Source organism: Castor canadensis, chromosome 18 (genome assembly GCF_047511655.1).
Source record: "Castor canadensis chromosome 18, mCasCan1.hap1v2, whole genome shotgun sequence".
NCBI lineage: Eukaryota > Metazoa > Chordata > Mammalia > Rodentia > Castoridae > Castor > Castor canadensis.
The window spans coordinates 7,007,722-7,030,329 of NC_133403.1; the positions used below are offsets into that span (position 1 = coordinate 7,007,722).

General features: G+C 42.6%; 3 protein-coding genes across 6 annotated transcripts in view; all 3 read left to right on the top strand.

Moving 5' to 3' along the window:
- Positions 1-7,478, top strand: part of LOC109684467 (immunoglobulin lambda-1 light chain-like) — a 781,398-nt gene extending 773,920 nt beyond the window's left edge. For all 3 annotated transcript variants that reach the window (XM_074061175.1, XM_074061174.1, XM_074061173.1), the window contains exons 3-4: positions 5,674-5,711; positions 7,021-7,478. In XM_074061175.1, the coding sequence (XP_073917276.1) occupies positions 5,674-5,711; positions 7,021-7,340 (358 nt within the window). In that variant the 3' untranslated portion in view covers positions 7,341-7,478. The remainder of the gene's footprint in view (positions 1-5,673; positions 5,712-7,020) is intronic.
- The window catches only part of LOC109679554 (immunoglobulin lambda-1 light chain-like), a 332,861-nt gene extending 321,018 nt beyond the window's left edge, over positions 1-11,843 (top strand). For both annotated transcript variants that reach the window (XM_074061170.1, XM_074061169.1), the window contains exons 3-4: positions 10,070-10,107; positions 11,387-11,843. In XM_074061170.1, coding sequence (XP_073917271.1) covers positions 10,070-10,107; positions 11,387-11,706 — 358 coding nt within the window. In that variant the 3' untranslated portion in view covers positions 11,707-11,843. The remainder of the gene's footprint in view (positions 1-10,069; positions 10,108-11,386) is intronic.
- Positions 1-22,608, top strand: part of LOC109700872 (immunoglobulin lambda-1 light chain-like) — a 522,506-nt gene that overhangs the window by 497,992 nt on the left and 1,906 nt on the right. The gene's annotated exons all lie outside the window — the stretch shown is intronic.

A 22,608-nucleotide genomic window follows, 5' to 3' on the forward strand; every position in this document is an offset into this window, starting at 1 on the left:
CTTAAATTATAATCTACTCAATAAATACCTAATCATACTTCATCCCAGGTTTGCAAGGTCCTATTCATATCTTCCCAGGTCTCTAGACTGAAGGTGCAATGCTAACAGACAGGGGAAGTTCCAATATGAGATCTTCTCATTGAACCCTCATCAAAAAAAAAAACCCAACCACAAGTGTCTCAGCTGAACTCACTGTAGTGATGGGTACTGTGATCCATCACAAGAAGTTGTCCCTGCAAAAAAGCACCTGGGATACCACTACCAACCAATGAATGGAAAAGTGCATAGGAAAACAGAGTTGGTGTGCACTAAAATGAGATGGCTAGAAATGAAGGGGTTCCAGTGAGCCCACCAAAGTGCTGAGAGCAGGAAATTGCTAGTAGGCCCTTTAGCCAATGCTATGACCAAAGACCAGAGTTTGAAACTCTCTTCTTTAGAAGGGAACAGGGGGAAAGGAATAACTAGGTAGAGGTTGAATGACTATCCACTTATCAAGGAGTACTAGAAAGGACTGATAATGGAGCAACCAGTAACATTTCCAAGTCTATCATAATGCTTGTCAGCTAAATGAAGTAGCTGACATGCTATTCAGTAAGAAAATAGTTGTCACAATATCACTACAAGTTCAAAATCCTGTTGAATTTCGCATGATCACTTATGCAAAAAATGAGATGAGGCTCATACACACAGAAGAGCATCATGCATGATCTAATGGTTGTGATGTCAGGTTGTGGCCTAAGTGAATTCTAGCACAAGCCTGGGATCTGAAATATCAAGTGCCTAGACAACTAAAGTCAACCCTACTGATTACAGTGTGTCTAAGGTTAGTTAAAGCTAGAGCCTGGTCATAATCAGTCATTGGTCTTATCTGAAAAAAAAAAGGTGCTTCAGTATTGAAGTCAATGCTGGAGTATGGGTCAGATAATAAAAGATCAAGGAAGAATGACGATCAGTTGGAAACTGTAGTATGACCAGGTGTTCATGAAAAAAAAAGAGATACAAATGTACCAGCCCACACTCCATGTGTCCATGCCTATCAAGAGCATCTAATTCCTGGTGTGCAATTCAAACTCATATTAGCACATTCACTGATGCAGAAAAAGTCTGCTATCTGTGGCCCAAGTTTTGCCCAACTTTGTTAGTCCACAGTAGGCAGAGATTGTGGACACCATATACTCTAGACCATTAGGGACATCCCAGATTCCATCAGCAGAGCTCCTTTTGATCCAACCAGCTGAGGACAGCACCTTCAAGTCCAGAGAACTGTCTCATAAGCACAGACAAAAAAGAGATTACATGGAGCTTGAACCTATACACAACAATCCAAGCACAAGCCTTTCAGCTAGAGAAGAGATTAAACAATTTATGTCCTAAAATATCTGTCGACTTTAGTTAATGGAATGGAATCTGTGACCCAAAGGAATAGTGGAGGATCCCGGATACCCTCATTTCTGTGGCTTTCCTTTAGATAATCCCAAAGTCTATCCAATCCCAATCTACTACCCAGAAACAAATCTCCTCATCATTTTGGTATAAGTTTCTTTTCTACTGAGAAACGGGAACACATAAATCAAGAGACAGATAATTACTTATGGCCTCATTTTCTTATCAGCCAGCCTCCAATATCTAGGTCACCAGAGTTTTGGATCCAATCAACAGAGAATCTCTGGTCTTACACCATTAAAATATTTCTCCAGATATGATGTCTTACCATCTCTAAATGTTGAGGTTCTATCCTGAAAAGTAAGAAGTAAATATACTTAGAGTTCATATCAAGCCTAAAGACAAATCAAGGAAAATTCCTTCCATCAAATGTCCACAAATGTCATGAGTACACAGTATTTTTCAGGCTAGTGATATATTGGGTTGTTCATTACTCTGTAGAAATATGGAATGATGTTTGAAATTTTGATACCTATGTGTGTTCTCAACTGACAGAATCTATAGATCTGGTTTCCCAGATGAATCCCTTTGTTATTAGCCAGGCTGGAGATTAAGGAATTAAGCTGCTAATTCAATGACATTTAATGATTCTTATGCAGCCCACTTCCTCCCAAGTTGTCACTAACCTCTTCTCTCTACACTTCTATTTTTTTTTCAAAGTAGTTCTAGAGGATGGAAAGGAATAGTTGCCATTTTGGTGAAGACAGGCAGACCCATCTCAGAAAGTCACCATATACTGGCCACATTTCAATGAGGTCAATATTCTCCCATACAGGTTTTTGAAGGACCCTCAGGGCTGCCTCCAGCACAGTGGAAGCTGGAGATTGTGGGAGATTGCTGGTGGGTGGATGTGAGGGGATTTTGAATGTGGACTCTTTGGTAGAGGGAATAACTGGCCATCCTAGGTATATGAATCTTTACCCCTTGTCTCCTGTTCCCCCAAAGTTTAAAACAAATTTTGACTGTTTTTGTTCTTTTCCTGTGTCCTGACAATGCCTGAGGCCATGATTTCTCACTAGATTTTGACCAGAAAGTTGTAGGCTGCCTTTCCTCTTCAGACCCTCCTTCTTAATTAGGTTGTCAACAAAACAACTTCTCTTAAAATCCCAAAGACAAGGCATGGATCCCAGTGACCTACTAAGACTGACATGTCTATGTTCCTGTCTATCTGTCTTTCAGTTTGGGCATATTGGGTTCTGAAAAGTATTTTACTCTGTCCCCACCCTTTCATCTTGTATATATGCTGGGCTTAAAAGAGGTTAAATTGAGCACCATTTCATGGGGAACAGGAACACAGAGCAATGAAGGAGTGACAATGAGTAAATTTAGAAAGACCTACAACAAACAGAACAACAAAAGTACATGGCCAATAGATACTTGACCCTGGCCCCACAGAAGTGGAATTAGAGACCTGCCAAGTCACACTGAAGGGAGCACTGTGGATACTGTGGATAAGACTGTGTCCACTTCAGAGTGTTCCTAGCTCTCCAATACTCACCACATGCTCAGTGGCTGACACTGAACATACCCAGAAGGTGGCTCTTATACTCCAAGCTTTTCTGGTACTTCCCTCTGAATGTGATGAATGCACAATAAAATACTGATTATTTATCATAAATACTTCTGTACCTCATTTGTTTTTATTTCATATTTTCTATGACTTCAGTCCTCCTTTTGGGAAGGAGGGTATCCTGGCAGCCAGTGGAGCATAGGTTGCCACTGTGAGCACCTCTTGGGACATCGTGGTTGAAAGGGCTTTTCCTAACTAGTTTCACTTTCATCAAGTATACATTACCCTCATGAGCCCCAGTAGAGAAAACAGAATCCAACAGGGTCTCTCATTCTCCTCAATTATAATTACCTCAATAAAGACCCAATCACACCTCAACCAAGATTTGTAATCTCCTATTTATGTCTACTCAGGACTCTAGGCTGAAAGAGCAATACTGAGAAACAAGGGAAATTCTAATGGGAGATCATGTAATTAGCATATTGTCAAATCAACATGACCTGACAAGGTCTCAGCTGAATTTTCTATACTTGGGGGGACTGTGATCCAGAGCAGGAAGTTGTCCCTGCAGAATGGCACCTGGGATGCAGAACTTGCCAACAGCTGAATGGAAACGGATATAAAAAAACATAGTTGGTAGACTCTGAAATGAGATGAAGATAAATGAAGAATCCAGCTGTGGGGTGCTAGCAGGAAATTTCTAGCAGCCCCTTCAACCAAGGCCAAGTCAAGGATCAGAGGTTGAAATGCTATGTTCTTTATTGGGGAACAGAAAGGAAAGGAATGATCAAATGAAGGACCAAATGGCTATCCACTTATCAGGGACTTCTGTAAAGGACTGAGAGTGGAACAAACAGTGGCATTTTCAAATCTATCGCAATGCTCATCTGCTAAGTAATATGGATGACACGCAGTAAGAAAACAGTTATTATAATATCACTAACAAGAGCAGCATCCTTTTGGTTTTCCACAGCAACTTAGTGGTCCTCTTACTACTCCTCAGGACAAAGGTGTGCATGGTAACCTGTGCAAGGAAATAACATGAGACCAGTGCATACACAGGAGATCCATGGACAACCTGATTATTGTGTGTTCAGGTTGTGGTCCAGGCCAAAGCTAGCACAAGCCTGGGTACTGAAACATGATGGATCCTAATAGCTGTAGGCAACTGTAGACACTGTCTAAGGTTAGTTAAAGCTGGAGCCTGATCATAAACAGTCTTGGCATTTGTCTGAAAAAAAGCTGTGTCAGTGAAGCATTCAGCAGCACTCTGATAGTTGTTGAGGTTACAAAATGGAACTCAGATTGATGGTTACTGGACATCTATAGGCTGACCAGGTGCACAGAAAAACAGACTCAACTGTACCAGTCCCCAAATACACATGCTCACATCCTCTCATGTGTATCTGAATCCTGGTGTGAACCTCAGACTAATGTCAGACTCAGTTCCTGTCACAGGCAATTTCTGCCTTCAGTGGTCAAAGGCCTAATCAAATCTCTGTTTCCACAGAGGAAGAACATGTGAACACCATGATCTTTAGCTAATCACAGACATGAAAACTGCTCTCACAGAGCTCCTTGGCAGACCAACCATCCCAGCACAGCAGTTGTCAAGCCAGGGAGGTTTCTGAACAGTGGGATAGAGAGAAAAAATATATTGGAGCTTGAGTACAGTAACCAAAACAAACAGAAGCCGCTGAGATAGAAAATTTGGGAATTTATGTTCAACAACCTCTGTCCAACTCCATTTAATGGATGTGAATTCTGGAACCCAAAGGGCAGGGGACAACCCTTGAGCCTTTTGTCATTGGGTGTCCTTGGCGTGATCATAACATTCACCCCATCTCATTCTACTAACCAGAAACAAAACCTACTTATTCTTGGGCTTTAAGTATTTTTTTAAAGAATTGGGAACAAAAACTCAAGAGAATGAAAATTACTAATATCCCTTTCCCTTATTAGCCAGCTTCAGAAACTCAGTTTACTAGTTGGATTTGATTCAATCACAACATAAATTTTCTCCCACCCACCAATAGAAGTTCTTTTTTTTCAGACAGCATGTATTACAATCTCTAAATGCTGAGTGACAATCCTGAAAAATAAGAAGTAAAAATATCTAGAAAGCCCCTCAAACTTAAAAAAATGTAGTGAGAAAATTTCCTACTTATGAGAAACTAGTAAGTTGCTATCAAATGTCTCCAAACATCAGTGCAGAGTGTTTTTTAGGCAGGTGTTTAGGGATTATTACTTTGTGTGTACAAAGATGGAATGATGTTTGAAATGTTGATACATAGGTGCATTGTTGACTTGTGGAATTTACAGATCTAAGTTCCAGCTCACACTCCCCCCACCCCCATTTACTAGAAAGGGGAAAGCTCAAGGAGCAGAAGTGGCAATCCTTTTATATGCTATGGTTCCCGTGGAGTCAACTGCTTCTTCAAGCTTTCACAGAGCATTTCTCTCTGCTTCTCTATTTCCTGTAAACTAGTTCATCCATAGATGAAGTAAAGGAACAACTCACATTTTGGGGGGCAATTTTCCACACAGGCAGACCTTTCAAAGAAAGTCACAATGCACTCGTAATCCCTCAGTGAGGTCACATTCTTGCCACGCAGGTTGCCCAGGACCATCAGGGCTGCCTCCAGAACCGCTGCAGTTGGGGACTGTGAAGACTGGTGGAGGGGAGAAGTGGGGTTTTTGCATGAGTCTGTGTCACAGTGTTGGGTATTCGGCGGAGGGACCAAGCTGACCGTCCTAGGTAAGTGAATCCTGTTCCCTTCTTTCCTGTTATTCCCAGGTTTGAGAAAAATGTTTTGATGTTTTTGTTCTTGTACTATGTCTTGTAGCTGCCTGGATACATTTAGTCTCCCTGGATCTTTATTTGGCAGACTGAATTCTTCCCTCCCTTTTGCAACACTTTTTGCTTGTCTCAGTTTGTCAGCAAAACCCCTTTCTCTTCTGACTCTACTGGCAGGAGACTGAAGCAAATGACTTTTTGTGACTCTACTCTCTGTTTCTGACTGTAATCTTTCTTTCTGGGCATATTGGTCTCTCTAATGTACACTGCTTTGTCCTCCTTCTTTAAGCTTAAGGTTATGTCTGTGTGCTAGGATTCCTAAGAGGTTAAATTGAGAGCCTGTCCTGGAGAATAGAGATACAGGACAAAGATGAAGTAACAATGCATTAATTTAGAAAGACCAAAAACAATCACAAGTAAGGCAGGGTGACCACACATCAGAGTGTCAGAGTAATTCCCATGGGCTTTTTGCACAGGAAAAAGGGTAGCAAAAAAGTGAGGAGGTAGAGTGGTCCCCAAGCTGCCATCTGCAATCATGGACAGGGAAGGAATCCAACCAAAGGCTCAGGACACTTTCAGTGGATAAGAGAAGAGAATGATCTGTAGAGATCAGAAGAGTGACTGAAAGAAATGGTGGGGCAAGGGGCTTCTCAATTCTCTAAAACACACACAGATCAGAAAGCACGCATTTTTGTGATCACTGACAACCAGGTGGCAAAGCAGAAACCTAGAGATCAGGCTTATGGAGAGGGTTCACAAACTGCTTTTGCTGAAGGAGAAGGATCAGGTAAGGAAGACTTTCGATGATGGGTAAAGGTAAGGACCACTTTGTAGCAGCTCATTAGAAGCACATTTGGTATACACAGGCTCCTTTCATTACAACATAATGCACTAGTACACACAACAGAATTGGCCATAATAGGGTGCACACAAGAGGTATAAACAATAGAGGAAAGACAAATTGTAGATAGTCTGGAAATGATGTCCAGATGAGTGAAAGGTGTGAGGATCAGACATGTTTGTGAGAGGATAACATCCAGGAAGGTTCAAGGAGAGATGATGCTCTGTGTCCAGGCTCATAAATACATGGCACACAGGGAGAACTTGGAGGAGTTCCACAACCTAACTCTGCCTAGTAGGTGCTGACAGAAAAATGACTCTAAAATTGCCCAAATTGATCCCAATAACCCAAATCCTTCCTCACAGAACAGTTCAGTGGCTCCAAGGTGGACACCATGTCTCTAACTTACTCTTCATTCTCACAATGCAGGTCAGCCAACGGTTGCCCCTGCAGTCACTCTCTTCCCACCCTCTGCTGAGGAGCTCCAGACCAAAAAGGCCACACTGGTGTGTCTGATGAGTGACTTCTATCCCAATGATGTGACTGTGGCCTGGAAGGCAGATGGAAATCCTGTCACTCAGGGTGTGGAGACCACCAAGTCTTCCAAACAGACCAACAGCAAGTATGTGGCCAGCAGCTACCTGACCGTTACACCGGACCAGTGGAAAAGTTTCAAAGCAGTCACCTGCCAGGTCACACATCAAGGGAAAACCGTGGAGAAGAGCGTGTCTGCTTCCGAGTGTTCCTAGGTACCCATCGCTAAACCCACTCTCAGGGACTGACACCGAAGGTCCCCAGAAGGTGCCCCATCTCCTATCCCTAGCACTCCAAGTCCTTCCCTCTGATCACAATAACTGCTCAATAAAATACTGATTGTCTATCAAAAATCCTACTCTGCTTCATTTTTAAAAATTTCATATTTAATATTCAATTTCTTTAGGCCTTCTTTGTACGTGATAGAGTATCCTGGCAGCAAGTGGAGCATAGGATGCTACTGTGAGCATTTCTTGGGACCTCATGTTGAAAGTGCTTTTCTTAACCAATTTTACTTATAGAACTATATGCTACCCTCATGAACCCACCATCAGGAAATCTCAATCTAACTGGTTCTCACATTTTCCTTCAGAATAATTACCTCAATAAAGACCCAATCATACCTCAACCAAGATCTGTAACCTCCCGTTTATGTCTACCCAGGGCTCTGGGGTGAAAGGGCACTGCTAAGGATCCAGGAGATTTCTAATCTGAAATCACCTCACTAGCAATCATCAAATCATAACTATTCCCAGGTCTCAGCTGAACTCTTTATAGTGGTGAGGACTGTGATCCATAGCGGGAATTATTCCTGCAGAACAGCACCTGGAATACAGCACTTGCCAACTGGCGCATGCAAAAGGACTTAAGAAATCAGAGTTGCCGGACACTGATGAGGTAATGATAAATGAACTTTTCTAGAGTGTCCAGAGGTAGGCTACTGCAGTAACTCTCTAGCAGCCACTCAAAAAGGGTCATGATCAATATCAGAGACTGAAATTCTGTGTTCTTTTGAGGGATCAGAAGGTAAAGGATTAAGCAGATGAAGGGTCATCAGTGACCCTCTTATCAGGGATTCCTGGAAAGGACTGACAAGGGAACAAATGGAACATTTCCAAGTGCACCACAATGCTCATCTGCTAGTAAAGTGGATGACATGTTTTGAAATAAGAAAATAATTATTGTAATGTCACCAACAAGTACAGAATCCTGTTTCTTTTCCCACGCAAATTCCTGGCCCTGTAATACTCCTCAGGACAAAGGTGTTCATGGTTACCTATACAAGGAAATGAGATGAAGCTCATGTATACAGAAGAGACCCAAGTGTGATCTGATGGGTGTGAGGTGGGGTTGTGGTTCAAGAGAATGTTAGCACAAGCCTGCCTATGAAACAGCAGATAATACATGGACTTGACACTGTATAGTATGTCTCAGTTTGGTTAAGGCTGGATCCTGATCATAAAGAGACTCCTCATTTTTTTGAAAAAAGAAACAAACAAAAAACAGTTATTGCAGTAAAGAATTCAGCACTAGTGTGTTGGTTGTTGAGGTTACAAAGTGGAAGTCAAATTGAGGTTTACAGGGAAACTGTAGACTGGCCAGGTGTTCAGAAATACACATTCAACTGTACCAATCCATCAATACAGATGCTTACATCCACTTATGTGTATCTAAATCCTGGTGTGCCTCATTCTAATACACAGGCATGTTGTGCCTTCCATTGTCCAAGATCTCTTCAACACTTTGTTTCCACAGTGTCCAGAACATGTGAACATCCTGATCTCTATCTGATCAGAGACATGAAAGCTGTCTCAACAGAGCTCCTCGGTGGAGCATGTGTCAAGCCTAGGATGTTACTCAACATTGCGGTAGACAAAAAGGAGACTATACTAGAGCTTGAGTAGGGCCACACCAATACAAATACAAGCCTGTGTACTAGAGAAAATTTGAGGAATTAATGTTCAAAAAAATCTCTATGAATCCATTTAATGGAGGCAAATCTGGGACCTGAAGGGGCGGAGGACACTAGTTACTTCTCATGACTCTCCTTGGTGTGTTTTAATATCCACTCCATGACAGTCGGCTAAATAGAAAGAAACCTGCTCATTCTTTTGCATTAAGACTATTTTTCTAAAAAGTATTATGAACAAAAAATCAAAAGATGGAAAATTACTAATCTCCCTATTTCCCTAGTCACCAGGTTCTGAAACTTAGTTTACCACTTGGACTTGGTACAATGACATCATAAAAACTCCTCCTATACACCACTAGAAGTTTTTTCAGGCATCTTATTTTCTATCTAAATGCTGAGTGACAATCCTGAAAAATAAGAAGTAAAAGTACCCAGAAAGCTCAACCAATCTTAAAAAAAATCCAAAAAATTTCCTTGCTTTGAGAAAATATTCACGTTGCCAGGAAATATCCAAAAATGTCACAGAACCACAGCGTTTTGTACGGAGGTGTTTGTATATTGTTATTTGTGTGTAAAAACATGAAAATGATGTTTGAATTTTTGATACCTAGGTTTGGTATTGACTTATGGAATATATAGATACAGGTGCCAAAACCACTCCCCTAGTTCCAGGCCTGGAGGAAAATGAAGGAGCAGAGCTGGCAATCCTTTTACATGTCATGGTTCTCAAGGAGTAAACTGCCCCTCCAAGCTGTCATAGAACACTTCTGTCTGCTTCTCTACTTCCTACAAGGTAGTTCATCCATATAGATGATAGAAAGAAACAGTTGACATTTTGCTGGGACAATTTTCCAGACAGGCAGCCTCTTTTAAGAAAGTCACCATTCACTGACTATGGTTCAATGGGGTCACCTTGCCATGCACGTCGCACAGGACTATCAGGGGTGGCTGCAGCACAGCTGCAGTTGGGGACTGCGAGGGATTGTTGAAGGGGAGAAGTGAGGAGTTTTTGCATTAGTCTGTGTCATAGTGTGCTGTGTTCGGCGGAGGAACCAAGCTGACCGTCCTAGGTAAGTGAATCCTTTCCCCTTCTTTCCTGATGTCCCCCAGGTTTGAGAAAATTATTTGTTGTTTTTCTTCTTGTCCTGTGTCTTATAGCTGCTTGGGTACATTTAGTCTCCCCAGATCTTTATTTGCCACACTGAATTCTTCCCTCCCTCTTCAGATCTTTCCCGCTAACCTCAGTTTGTAAAAAAAACCTCTTTCTCTTCTGATTCCAAAGGCAGGGGTATGAAGCAAATACTATGACTCAACTTTCTGTTTTGCTGTCTGTTATCTTTCTGCACGGCATGTTGGTCTCTCTAACCTATACTGCTATGTCCTCCTCCTCCTTTCAGTTTATGTCTGTCCTCTTGGCTTCCTAAGAATTTAAATTGAGAGTTCATTTCATGGGGAACTGGGACAAAGGAAATTATGGAGTACTAATGTAAAAATTTAGAATGACCAAGTGCAATCACCACTGGGGCTGGGAAACCAATCATCAGAGTATCAGAGTGATTATCATTGGCTTTAGATCATTGGATCCAGGGTAAGAAAAAAGGGGATAGGAAGAGTGGTCCTCAAGCCAACTTTTGCAGCCATGGATAGGGAAGGCTACAAAACAGGGAGTCAGGATACTTCCCATGGTAAAGGCAAGAGATCAGAAGGGTAATTGAAGGACATGTTAGAGCAGGAGTCCTCCTAATTCTCAGCACACACAGCTCAGAAAGCATGAATCTCTGAGATTTCTGATGAGAAAGTGGCAATGCAGAAATCCTAGAGATCAGGATTATGGAGAGGGCTCCCTAACCTGTTATTGCTGAAGGAGAAGGCACAATCCAGGAAGATCTATGCTATGATAAATAAAGGCAAATACCCCTATGAAGCAGCTCATCAGAAGCACATGTGGTATGTGCAGTCTCCTTAAGTTAAAAACTAATGCAGTAGTACAGATGTCAGAATTGGCCCTAGTAGGGAGCACATAAGAGTTACAGTCAATTCAGAGGGCAGACAAATTGTAGATATTCTGGAAATTATGTCCAGATGAGCAAAACATGTGAAAATCAGACACGTCTGTGAAAGAATAACATCCAGGAGAGATGATGTTCTGTGTCGTGGCTCATACATAAATTGTACACGATTTACTTGGAGGAGTTCCACAACCTAACTCTGCCTAGTAGGTGCTGACAGAAAAATGATGGTAAAAGGCCAACTTAGATCCCAATAACCCAAATCCTTCCTCACAGAACAGTTCAGTGGCTCCAAGGTGGACACCATGTCTCTAACTTACTCTTCATTCTCACAATGCAGGTCAGCCAACGGTTGCCCCTGCAGTCACTCTCTTCCCACCCTCTGCTGAGGAGCTCCAGACCAAAAAGGCCACACTGGTGTGTCTGATGAGTGACTTCTATCCCAGTGATGTGACTGTGGCCTGGAAGGCAGATGGAAATCCTGTCACTCAGGGTGTGGAGACCACCAAGTCTTCCAAACAGACCAACAGCAAATATGTGGCCAGCAGCTACCTGACCGTTACACCGGACCAGTGGAAAAGTTTCAAAGCAGTCACCTGCCAGGTCACACATCAAGGGAAAACCGTGGAGAAGAGCGTGTCTGCTTCCGAGTGTTCCTAGGTACCCATCGCTAAACCCACTCTCAGGGACTGACACCGAAGGTCCCAGAAGGTGCCCCATCTCCTATCCCTAGCACTCCAAGTCCTTCCCTCTGATCACAATGACTGCTCAATAAAATACTGATTGTCTATCAAAAATCCTACTCTGCTTCATTTTTAAAAATTTCATATTTAATATTCAATTACTTTAGGCCTTCTTTGTAGGTGATAGAGTATCCTGGCAGCAAGTGGAGCATAGGATGCTACTGTTAGCATTTCTTGGGACCTCATGTTGAAAGTGCTTTTCTTAACCAATTTTACTTATAGAACTATATGCTACCCTCATGAACCCACCATCAGGAAATCTCAATCTAACTGGTTCTCACATTTTCCTTCTGAATAATTACCTCAATAAAGACCCAATCATACCTCAACCAAGATCTGTAACCTCCCGTTTATGTCTACCCAGGGCTCTGGGGTGAAAGGGCACTGCTAAGGATCCAGGACATTTCTAATCTGAAATCACCTCACTAGCAATCATCAAATCATAACTATTCCCAGGTCTCAGCTGAACTCTTTATAGTGGTGAGGACTGTGATCCATAGCGGGAATTATTCCTGCAGAACAGCACCTGGAATACAGCACTTGCCAACTGGCGCATGCAAAAGGACTTAAGAAATCAGAGTTGCCGGACACTGATGAGGTAATGATAAATGAACTTTTCTAGAGTGTCCAGAGGTAGGCTACTGCAGTAACTCTCTAGCAGCCACTCAAAAAGGGTCATGATCAATATCAGAGACTGAAATTCTGTGTTCTTTTGAGGGATCAGAAGGTAAAGGATTAAGCAGATGAAGGGTCATCGGTGACCCTCTTATCAGGGATTCCTGGAAAGGACTGACAAGGGAACAAATGGAACATTTCCAAGTGCACCACAATGCTCATCTGCTAGTAAAGTGGATGACATGTTTTGAAATAAGAAAATAATTATTGTAATGTCACCAACAAGTACAGAATCCTGTTTCTTTTCCCACGCAAATTCCTGGCCCTGTAATACTCCTCAGGACAAAGGTGTTCATGGTTACCTATACAAGGAAATGAGATGAAGCTCATGTATACAGAAGAGACCCAAGTGTGATCTGATGGGTGTGAGGTGGGGTTGTGGTTCAAGAGAATGTTAGCACAAGCCTGCCTATGAAACAGCAGATAATACATGGACTTGACACTGTATAGGTTGTCTCAGTTTGGTTAATGCTGGATTCTGATCATAAAGAGACTCCTCATTTTTTTGAAAAAAGAAACAAACAAAAAACAGTTATTGCAGTAAAGAATTCAGCACTAGTGTGTTGGTTGTTGAGGTTACAAAGTGGAAGTCAAATTGAGGTTTACAGGGAAACTGTAGACTGGCCAGGTGTTCAGAAATACACATTCAACTGTACCAATCCATCAATACAGATGCTTACATTCACTTATGTGTATCTAAATCCTGGTGTGCCTCATTCTAATACACAGGCATGTTGTGCCTTCCATTGTCCAAGATCTCTTCAACACTTTGTTTCCACAGTGTCCAGAACATGTGAACATCCTGATCTCTATCTGATCAGAGACATGAAAGCTGTCTCAACAGAGCTCCTCGGTGGAGCATGTGTCAAGCCTAGGATGTTACTCAACATTGCGGTAGACAAAAAGGAGACTATACTAGAGCTTGAGTAGGGCCACACCAATACAAATACAAGCCTGTGTACTAGAGAAAATTTGAGGAATTAATGTTCAAAAAAATCTCTATGAATCCATTTAATGGAGGCAAATCTGGGACCTGAAGGGGCGGAGGACACTAGTTACTTCTCATGACTCTCCTTGGTGTGTTTTAATATCCACTCCATGACAGTCGGCTAAATAGAAAGAAACCTGCTCATTCTTTTGCATTAAGACTATTTTTCTAAAAAGTATTATGAACAAAAAATCAAAAGATGGAAAATTACTAATCTCCCTATTTCCCTAGTCACCAGGTTCTGAAACTTAGTTTACCACTTGGACTTGGTACAATGACATCATAAAAACTCCTCCTATACACCACTAGAAGTTTTTTCAGGCATCTTATTTTCTATCTAAATGCTGAGTGACAATCCTGAAAAATAAGAAGTAAAAGTACCCAGAAAGCTCAACCAATCTTAAAAAAAATCCAAAAAATTTCCTTGCTTTGAGAAAATATTCACGTTGCCAGGAAATATCCAAAAATGTCACAGAACCACAGCGTTTTGTACGGAGGTGTTTGTATATTGTTATTTGTGTGTAAAAACATGAAAATGATGTTTGAATTTTTGATACCTAGGTTTGGTATTGACTTATGGAATATATAGATACAGGTGCCAAAACCACTCCCCTAGTTCCAGGCCTGGAGGAAAATGAAGGAGCAGAGCTGGCAATCCTTTTACATGTCATGGTTCTCAAGGAGTAAACTGCCCCTCCAAGCTGTCATAGAACACTTCTGTCTGCTTCTCTACTTCCTACAAGGTAGTTCATCCATATAGATGATAGAAAGAAACAGTTGACATTTTGCTGGGACAATTTTCCAGACAGGCAGCCTCTTTTAAGAAAGTCACCATTCACTGACTATGGTTCAATGGGGTCACCTTGCCATGCACGTCGCACAGGACTATCAGGGGTGGCTGCAGCACAGCTGCAGTTGGGGACTGCGAGGGATTGTTGAAGGGGAGAAGTGAGGAGTTTTTGCATTAGTCTGTGTCATAGTGTATTGTGTTCGGCGGAGGGACCAAGCTGACCGTCTTAGGTAAGTGAAACCTTTCCCCCTCTTTCCTGATGTCCCCCAGGTTTGAGAAAATTATTTGTTGTTTTTCTTCTTGTCCTGTGTCTTATAGCTGCTTGGGTACATTTAGTCTCCCCAGATCTTTATTTGTCAGACTGAATTCTTCTCTCCCTCTTCAGATCTTTCCCGCTAACCTCAGTTTGTAAAAAAACCTCTTTCTCTTCTGATTCCAAAGGCAGGGGTATGAAGCAAATACTATGACTCAACTTTCTGTTTTGCTGTCTGTTATCTTTCTTCATGGCACGTTGGTCTTTCTAACCTACACAGCTATGTCCTCCTCCTCCTTTCAGTTTATGTCTGTCCTCTTGGCTTCCTAAGAATTTAACTTGAAAGTTCATTTCATGGGGAACTGGGACACATGAAACGATGGAGTACCAATGTGTAAATTTAGAATGACCAAGGGCAATCATTACTGGGGCTGGGGAACCAATCATTAGAGTGCCAGAGTGATTACCATTTGCTGTAGATTACAAGATCCAGGATAAGAAAAAAGGGTGTAGGAAGAGCTGTCCTCAAGCCATCATCTGCATCCACGCACAGGGAAGGCTGCAAAACTGGGACTCAAGATACTTCTCATGGAAAAGGGAAGAGATCAGAAGGGTAACTGAAGGACATGTTAGAGCAGGAGTCCTCCTAATTCTCAGCACACACAGCTCAGAAAGCATGCATCTCAGATTTCTGATGAGCAAGTGGCAATGCAGAAATCCTAGAGATCAGGTTTATGGAGAGGGCTCCCTAACCTGTTTTCGATGAAAGAGAAGGCACAATGCAGGAAGATAAATGCTATGATAAGTAAAGGCAAACACCCCTATGCAGCAGCTCTTCAGAAGCATATGTGGTATATACAGTCTCCTTACGGTAAAAACTAATGCAGTAGTACAGATGTCAGAATTGGCCCTAGTAGGGAGCACATAGAGTTAAAGTCAATTCAGAGGGCAGACAAATTATAAATAGTCTGGAAATGATGTCCAGATGAGCGAAAGGTGTGAGGATCAGACATGTTTGTGAGAGGATAACATCCAGGAAGTTTCAAGGGGAGATGATGCTCTGTGTCGTGGCTCATACATACATTGTACACGAAGTACTTGGAGGAGTTCCACAACCTAACTCTGCCTAGTAGGTGCTGAAAGGAAAGTGAAGGTAGAAGGGCCACTTAGTTCCCAATAACCCAAATCCTTCCTCACAGAGGAGTTCAGTGGCTCCAAGGTGGACACCACATCTCTAACCTACACTTCTTTCTTACAATGCAGGTCAGCCAACAGTTGCCCCTGCAGTCACTCTCTTCCCACCCTCTGCTGAGGAGCTCCAGACCAAAAAGGCCACACTGGTGTGTCTGATGAGTGACTTCTATCCCAGTGATGTGACTGTGGCCTGGAAGGCAGATGGAAATCCTGTCACTCAGGGTGTGGAGACCACCAAGTCTTCCAAACAGACCAACAGCAAGTATGTGGCCAGCAGCTACCTGACCGTTACACCGGACCAGTGGAAAAGTTTCAAAGCAGTCACCTGCCAGGTCACACATCAAGGGAAAACCGTGGAGAAGAGCGTGTCTGCTTCCGAGTGTTCCTAGGTACCCATCGCTAAACCCACTCTCAGGGACTGACACCGAAGGTCCCCAGAAGGTGCCCCATCTCCTATCCCTAGCACTCCAAGTCCTTCCCTCTGATCACAATGACTGCTCAATAAAATACTGATTATCTATCAAAAGTCCTACTCTGTCTCATTTGTTTTTATTTCATATTTAATATTCAATTACTTCAGGTCCTCCTTTGGGAAAGAGGGTATCCTCACAGCCAGTGGAGCATAGGCTGCATTTGTGAGCATATCTTTGGACCTCATGTTTGGAAGTGCTTTTCTAAACCTGTTTCACTTTCATTAGGTATTCAGTACCTTCAGGAATCCCACCGTCAGGAAATCACAAACCAACTGGTTCTCACATTTTCTCAATTATAATTTCCTCAATACAGACCCAGTCATACCTCAACCAAGATTTATTATCTCCTAGTTATGTCTGAATCATGGCTGAAGAGGCAATTCTAAGGGACACTTGAGGTCATCTCACTGGCCCAACTTGAAATCAACACAACCCATCATGGTCTAGCTGAACTCACTATAGTCATGAGAATTGTGATACAGAGCAGGATGTTGATCTTGCAGAATGGCACTTGGAATACATCACTTGTCAACTGGTGAATGCAAAAGGACTTAAGGAAATATGGTTGCTGGGTACTGATATGGTGTTAAAGTAATTGAAGGATTCCAATGGGTCTAGCAGTGGGCTGCTAGAAGGAACTTTCAAACAGCCCCTAAACCAAGGCCATGATCAAGTAGTAGAGAATGAAATTCTCTGTTCTTTATGAGGGATCAGAAGGGAAAGGAATAACCAGATTAATGAACTATGGCTACCCACTTATCAGGGACTCCTCTTAAGGATTGACAGTGGAAATCATTGGCATTTACAAGTCTATCACAATGCTCATTGGCTAAGTAGTGTGGACAACCTTTTCTGCAGTAGGAAAGCAATTATTGTAATATCACTAACAAGTACAGAACCTTGTTGATTTTTCAAAGCAACTTAGTGGCCCTGTATATCTCCTCAGGATGAAGGTGGTCATGGTCACTTGTGCAAGGAAGTGAGATGAGGCCGATGCACACAGAGGAGATCCATGTATGTTCTGATGGTTGGGTGCTCAGGTTGTAGTCCAAGTGAATACTAGCACGAACTTGGATTATGAAGCAGGTTGGGTTTGACAGCTGTGGTCAGACTAAGGATAATGTTTATATGAGGTCAATTAATGCTGGAGCCTGGTCATAACCAGTCTTTGCATTTGTATGAAAAAATTGTCTCAGTGAATAAAGCAGCATTATGTGTTGGTTGTTGAGGTTACAAAGTGTAATTCAGATTGAGGGTCACTGGACATCCTCAGGCTGACAAAGTGCTTAGTAAAAGAGATTTAACTGTACAAGTCCCCCAAATATACATTCCCACATCCTCTCATGTGTAGCTGAATTCAGATGTGCACCTCAGACTGATGTCAGGCGCTGTCCCTAACACCCGCAAGTTCTGCTTTCAGTGACACAAGCTCTATTCAACATTTTTGGGTTCCACAGTCTCCAGAACTTGTGAACACCATATCTCATCAGGGACATTAGTGCTGATTTCAACAGAGCTCCTGGCTGGACCAATCAGCCTAAAACAGTACCTGTCAAGCCAGAGATGTTTCTCAACAGTGGAAAGTAGACAGAAAGGTAACTATATTTGACCTACACTCACATCAGCAAAAACACAAGGCTCTGAACTAGAAGGAATATTTGGGAATTTATTTTCAGCAACATCTGTGTGACTCCATTTTATGGAAGTTAAATATGTGACCCAAAGCAGTAGTATCGGACCCTGGTCCTCCTCTTTTCATTGGCTCTCCTTGGGGTGATTCCAAGTCCACCCATCCCAATCTACTAACAAGAAAGAAACTTTCTTTTCCTTTTGGTATAAGTTTTCATTTTTCTAAAAAGAATTGGGATAACAAAAACCAGGACACAGAAAAGTACTAGATGCCCTATTTCCCTATTAACCAGCCTTTGAACTCAGTTCACTACTTGTATTTGATCCAGCTACAACATAAAACACCATTACAGGTTTTCTTAGACATCATATCTTAAAATCTCTAAATGCTGAGCTACAGTCCTGAAAATAAGAAGTAAAAAAAAAAAAAAAAACTTGGAAAACCTATCATACCTAAAAACAAATAAGGAAAATTTTTTATTTTGAGAAAACAGTCAAGTTGCCATCAAATGTCCACAAATATCATGGGTTCACAGTGTTTTTTAGGCTGGTATTTTGTTACTTTGTGTGTAAAAAGATAGACTGATGCTTGAAATTTTGATACCTAGGTGTGCTGTTGACTTGTGGACTATATGGATCTAGGTGCCCAGATCACTCCCCTAGTTCCTAGCCAAGGGGAAAAATCAAGGAGCAGAGATGGCAATCCTTTTATATGTCATGGTTCCCATGGAGTCAACTGCCTCTCCAAGCTGTCATAAAGCATTTCTGTCTGCTTCTTTATTTTCTGCAAAGTAGTTCTTTCATGTAGTGGATGGAAAGGAACAGTTGACAATTTGGTAGGGCAATTTTCCTGACAGGCAGCTTCTTCCAAGAAAGTCACCACACACAGATCAAATCTCAGTGAGGTCACCTTCTTGCCATGCAAGTTTCTTAGGACCATCAGGGCTGCCTGCAGCATATCTGCAGTTGGTGACTGTGAAGGGCTGTGGAGGTTGAGATGCGAAGAGTTTTTGCAGTAGTCTATGCCCCAGTGTTTGGTGTCTAGTGAAGGGACAAGACTGACCATCCTAGGTAATTGAATCCTATCCCCTTCTTTTCTGTTTTCCCCCAGGTTTGAGAAAATATTTTACTGTTTTTGTTCTTGTCCTGTGTCTCATCACTGCCTGGGTTCATTCAGTCTCCCTGGATCTTTATTTGGCACACTAAATTCTTCCTTCCTCTACAGCCTCTTTCTGCTTTCCTCAACTTGTCAACAAAACCGGTTTCTCTTCTGACTACAGAGTCAGAACACTGGAGAAAATGACCTACTGTGACTCAACTTTCTGTGTTCTTAACTTTAATCTTTCTCACTGGGTACTTTGGTCTCTCAAATGTATTCTGCTCTGTCCTGCTTCTCCACCTTTCAGTTTAGGCCCGTCTGCTAGGCTTCCTAAGAGGTCAAATTGTGGCTCCACTTCGTGGGGAACAGAGACACCAGAAATGCAGGAGCAATGATCTGTAAATTTAGAAAGGTTGATAATGATCACCACTGAGGTTGAGGTACCACAGACCAGAGTGTCAGAGAAATTCCCATGAGCTTTTGGTCACAGGATCTTGGATAGGAAAAATATTAGGAGGTGGGATGATTCCCAAACCTCCATCTGAAGCCATGGACAGGGAAGGGAGCCAACCTGGGACTCGGGATACTTGCAGTGTAGAAGGGAAGAGAATGCTTTGCTAGAGAAAGAAAGGATGATTAAAGGACATGGCAGGGCAGGGTGCCTAAATCATGCATCTCTGAGATTTCAGATGAGCCTGTGGCTCAGACTTATGGAGAGGGCTACCTAACCCATTTCTGCTGCAGGGGAGGAGTCAGGTGAGGAAGACATGCTGTGATGAGTAATGGCTAAGACCTCCCTGCAGCAACTCATCTGAAGCACATGTGGTATAAACAGGCTTCTTACAATAAAAACTAATGCCCTAATACAGCTGTCAGAGTTGGCCCTGGAGGGAGCACACAAGTATGAACAACTCAGATTGTAGCTAATCTGGGAATGATGTCTGGAGGAGCCAAACATGTGAGGATCAGACATGTGTGTGAGAGGATAATATCGAGGAAGATTCTAAGAGATATGATGCTGTGTGTCCAGGCTCATAAATCCATAGCACACAGGAAGTACTGGGAGGAATTCCCCAGCCTAATTCTGCCTCATTAGTGCTAAAAGAACAGTGCATGTAAAAGGGGCTCCATTGAGCCTATGAACCCAAATCCCTCCTCAGAAAACAGGTCAGTGGCTCCTGGGTGGACACCAGGTCCCTAACCTACTCATTTCTCACAATGCAGGTCAGCTCAGGGCTGCTCCTTCAGTCACTCTTCTCGCCCTCCTCTGAGGAGCTCCAGACCAAAATTACCACACTGGTGTATCTGATGAATGACTTCTACCCTAGTGATGTGACTGTGGCTTGGAAGGCAGATGCCCCTTCAGTCACTCAGAGTGTGGAGAGTACCCAGCCTTCCAAACATATGGCCAGTATCTACTCGACCCTGACAGCCAGCCAATAGAAATTTCACACTATCATCAACTGCCCGGTTACACATGACAGGACCATTGTGGAGAAGAACATGTCTCTTGCAGAATGTTCCTAGGTTCTTTTCTCTCACCCATCATTGGTGTCTGCTGCTGAAGAACCCAGGCAAGAGTCCTCTTCTCCCCTAGCAATCCCAGTCCTTCTCTCAATACTCAATTAATTCTTAATAAACTATCCTCATTTCAATCAGAAAACATAATCTTTGCTCATTTTACTTTACAAAACTCCACCTTAAATTTTTCTATGACCCAATATGAATACAATTAATGGACTTTGAGACAAAGCCAGGTAAATTCTCTTGATATTTCCATGAGGGATACTTCATTCACACACCAAACTCACAGGATATCCCAGAACAAGGAAATGACCCTTAGCAGAACCCATCCTGAAAACTTTTACCCTCTTCCCTCATGTACATATTGCTTTTGTGTGGTTATATCCACCTCCCTCCTCTCAGTATCCATCCCATCGTGGTTGCCCATGAAGAAAGTATGATCAGCTTTATCTAGAACCTCCAATCTTCGCAGACTGGACATTGTCCCTCCCTCACAAAGTCCTTCAAACTCAGTACTAATCCTCTTGCTTTAGGCCATACCTTTTTTCTCTCCCTTAACCCACTTATAAATCCCTGTCTTTACACATTAAAGATCCCCTCTTCATTCCAGACACATCCTGCTCCATACTCCCTAAGGGCACCTACATCAGCTGAATAGGCCCTCTCTATCGCACTGCTCACAGGATATTCACCAGCTGGAATTGGATCACTAACCCTAGCTCCTCACTGGACAACTAGCGCTACAAAAGTCCTTCTTTTCCTAGCTTCATTCAAGGTCCGTGGGGGTCAGGAGGAAGCTCTGAATTTAACTGACCTACCATAAGTGCCTATTACCCAGGTATCCTTTGGTTGTCAATAAGGCTGGGGAGTTCAAAGTAGGAGACTGATACTGGGATTCTTCCATGTGATTTTGTGCAAGCTGACTAAACTTCTTGACAATTAATATTGGGATCTGAGCTACTGCACAAACATATAAACCTATGTTGCACATACTACCCACATACACAAACATATTAAGGATAAACACACCTGCCCACACAAAATGCACCGAACACCCAATCTATTTACAACCTTGCCATGGTGGGTGGGCATCTTTTGGAAGGATCAGGAAAGGTCCACATGTCAGAGACTACAGCAAATTCCTTGCGGGATCAAGAGCAAACATAGCCAAGGTCCTGCAGTTCAGAGCTCAGGCCTTCAAGGCTGGTCACTGATATTTGGGAAGGGTTGTGACTTCCCAATCTTACAAAGGGTGATACAGAAAAGAGGTAGGGTCTGTCGAAGTAAGCTGCTCAGAGATAATCAGATCAACCTCAGAGGACTGGAGAATTAAGGGCATGCTGAAGGGGTCATTGAAGAGAACAGGCTGTCAAGTGTGTGATTAATGTGTTAGTTGTGCTGGTGATGGACCAAGACAAGGGTGGACATAAGGGACCTGGTGTCCATACCCTATTCTCTGTATGTCCTTCTAGTGTGGAGTGTAGGTCCCAATGTTGTGGGTGAACCCTATGCTGGTAACAGCTGTGAATACAGGCTGGCTTCTAAATGTGCTCACACAGAAGACAGTGGAGTTTGTGTACAAAAGAGAAAAGTCCAGAGGACAGCAGAGACACCCATACTCAGAGCACATAAAGTTATAGCAAGCAATACATACCACCACCATCAAGGGAGTTTTCTTAGGCCATACCAGTTTTGATTCAACATCCTCTCAATGAAAGCTGTGTGTTTCCCTAAATGTTCAGGAGGAAAACTGGCAAAGTGACACCAAATACTGTACCTTCAAGACAGATGAGGAATAGGGAGGTCCTCTTGAGCTCAGGACCCTAACATGGGATCTTCATCCCCATTGGGAAATGACAATCTCCCCTTATACTGTTCCCACTCTCATCCCAAGTCACACTACTTCCTGTGCTGAGGATGTGGGACATCCTGGACCATATACACAAGTCCCAGGTTACCAAAGGGAACCCAGATCCAAGATTTCTGTGTTAGAAATTAGCATCTTTCCTCCTCCTTCTCCTCCTCTATGATATTCCTGACAATAGCTAACTGAGAACACTCAGCTCCCTCCCAGAAATTCTATTATCAGGAAAAGAAGATCCAATGCATAAACATTCTCCCCCAGTCCCATCCATTACTTAGGATGGAGATATTCCACAGGTGCCAAAGAGATGATGATTCAGGTCAAGCAGGG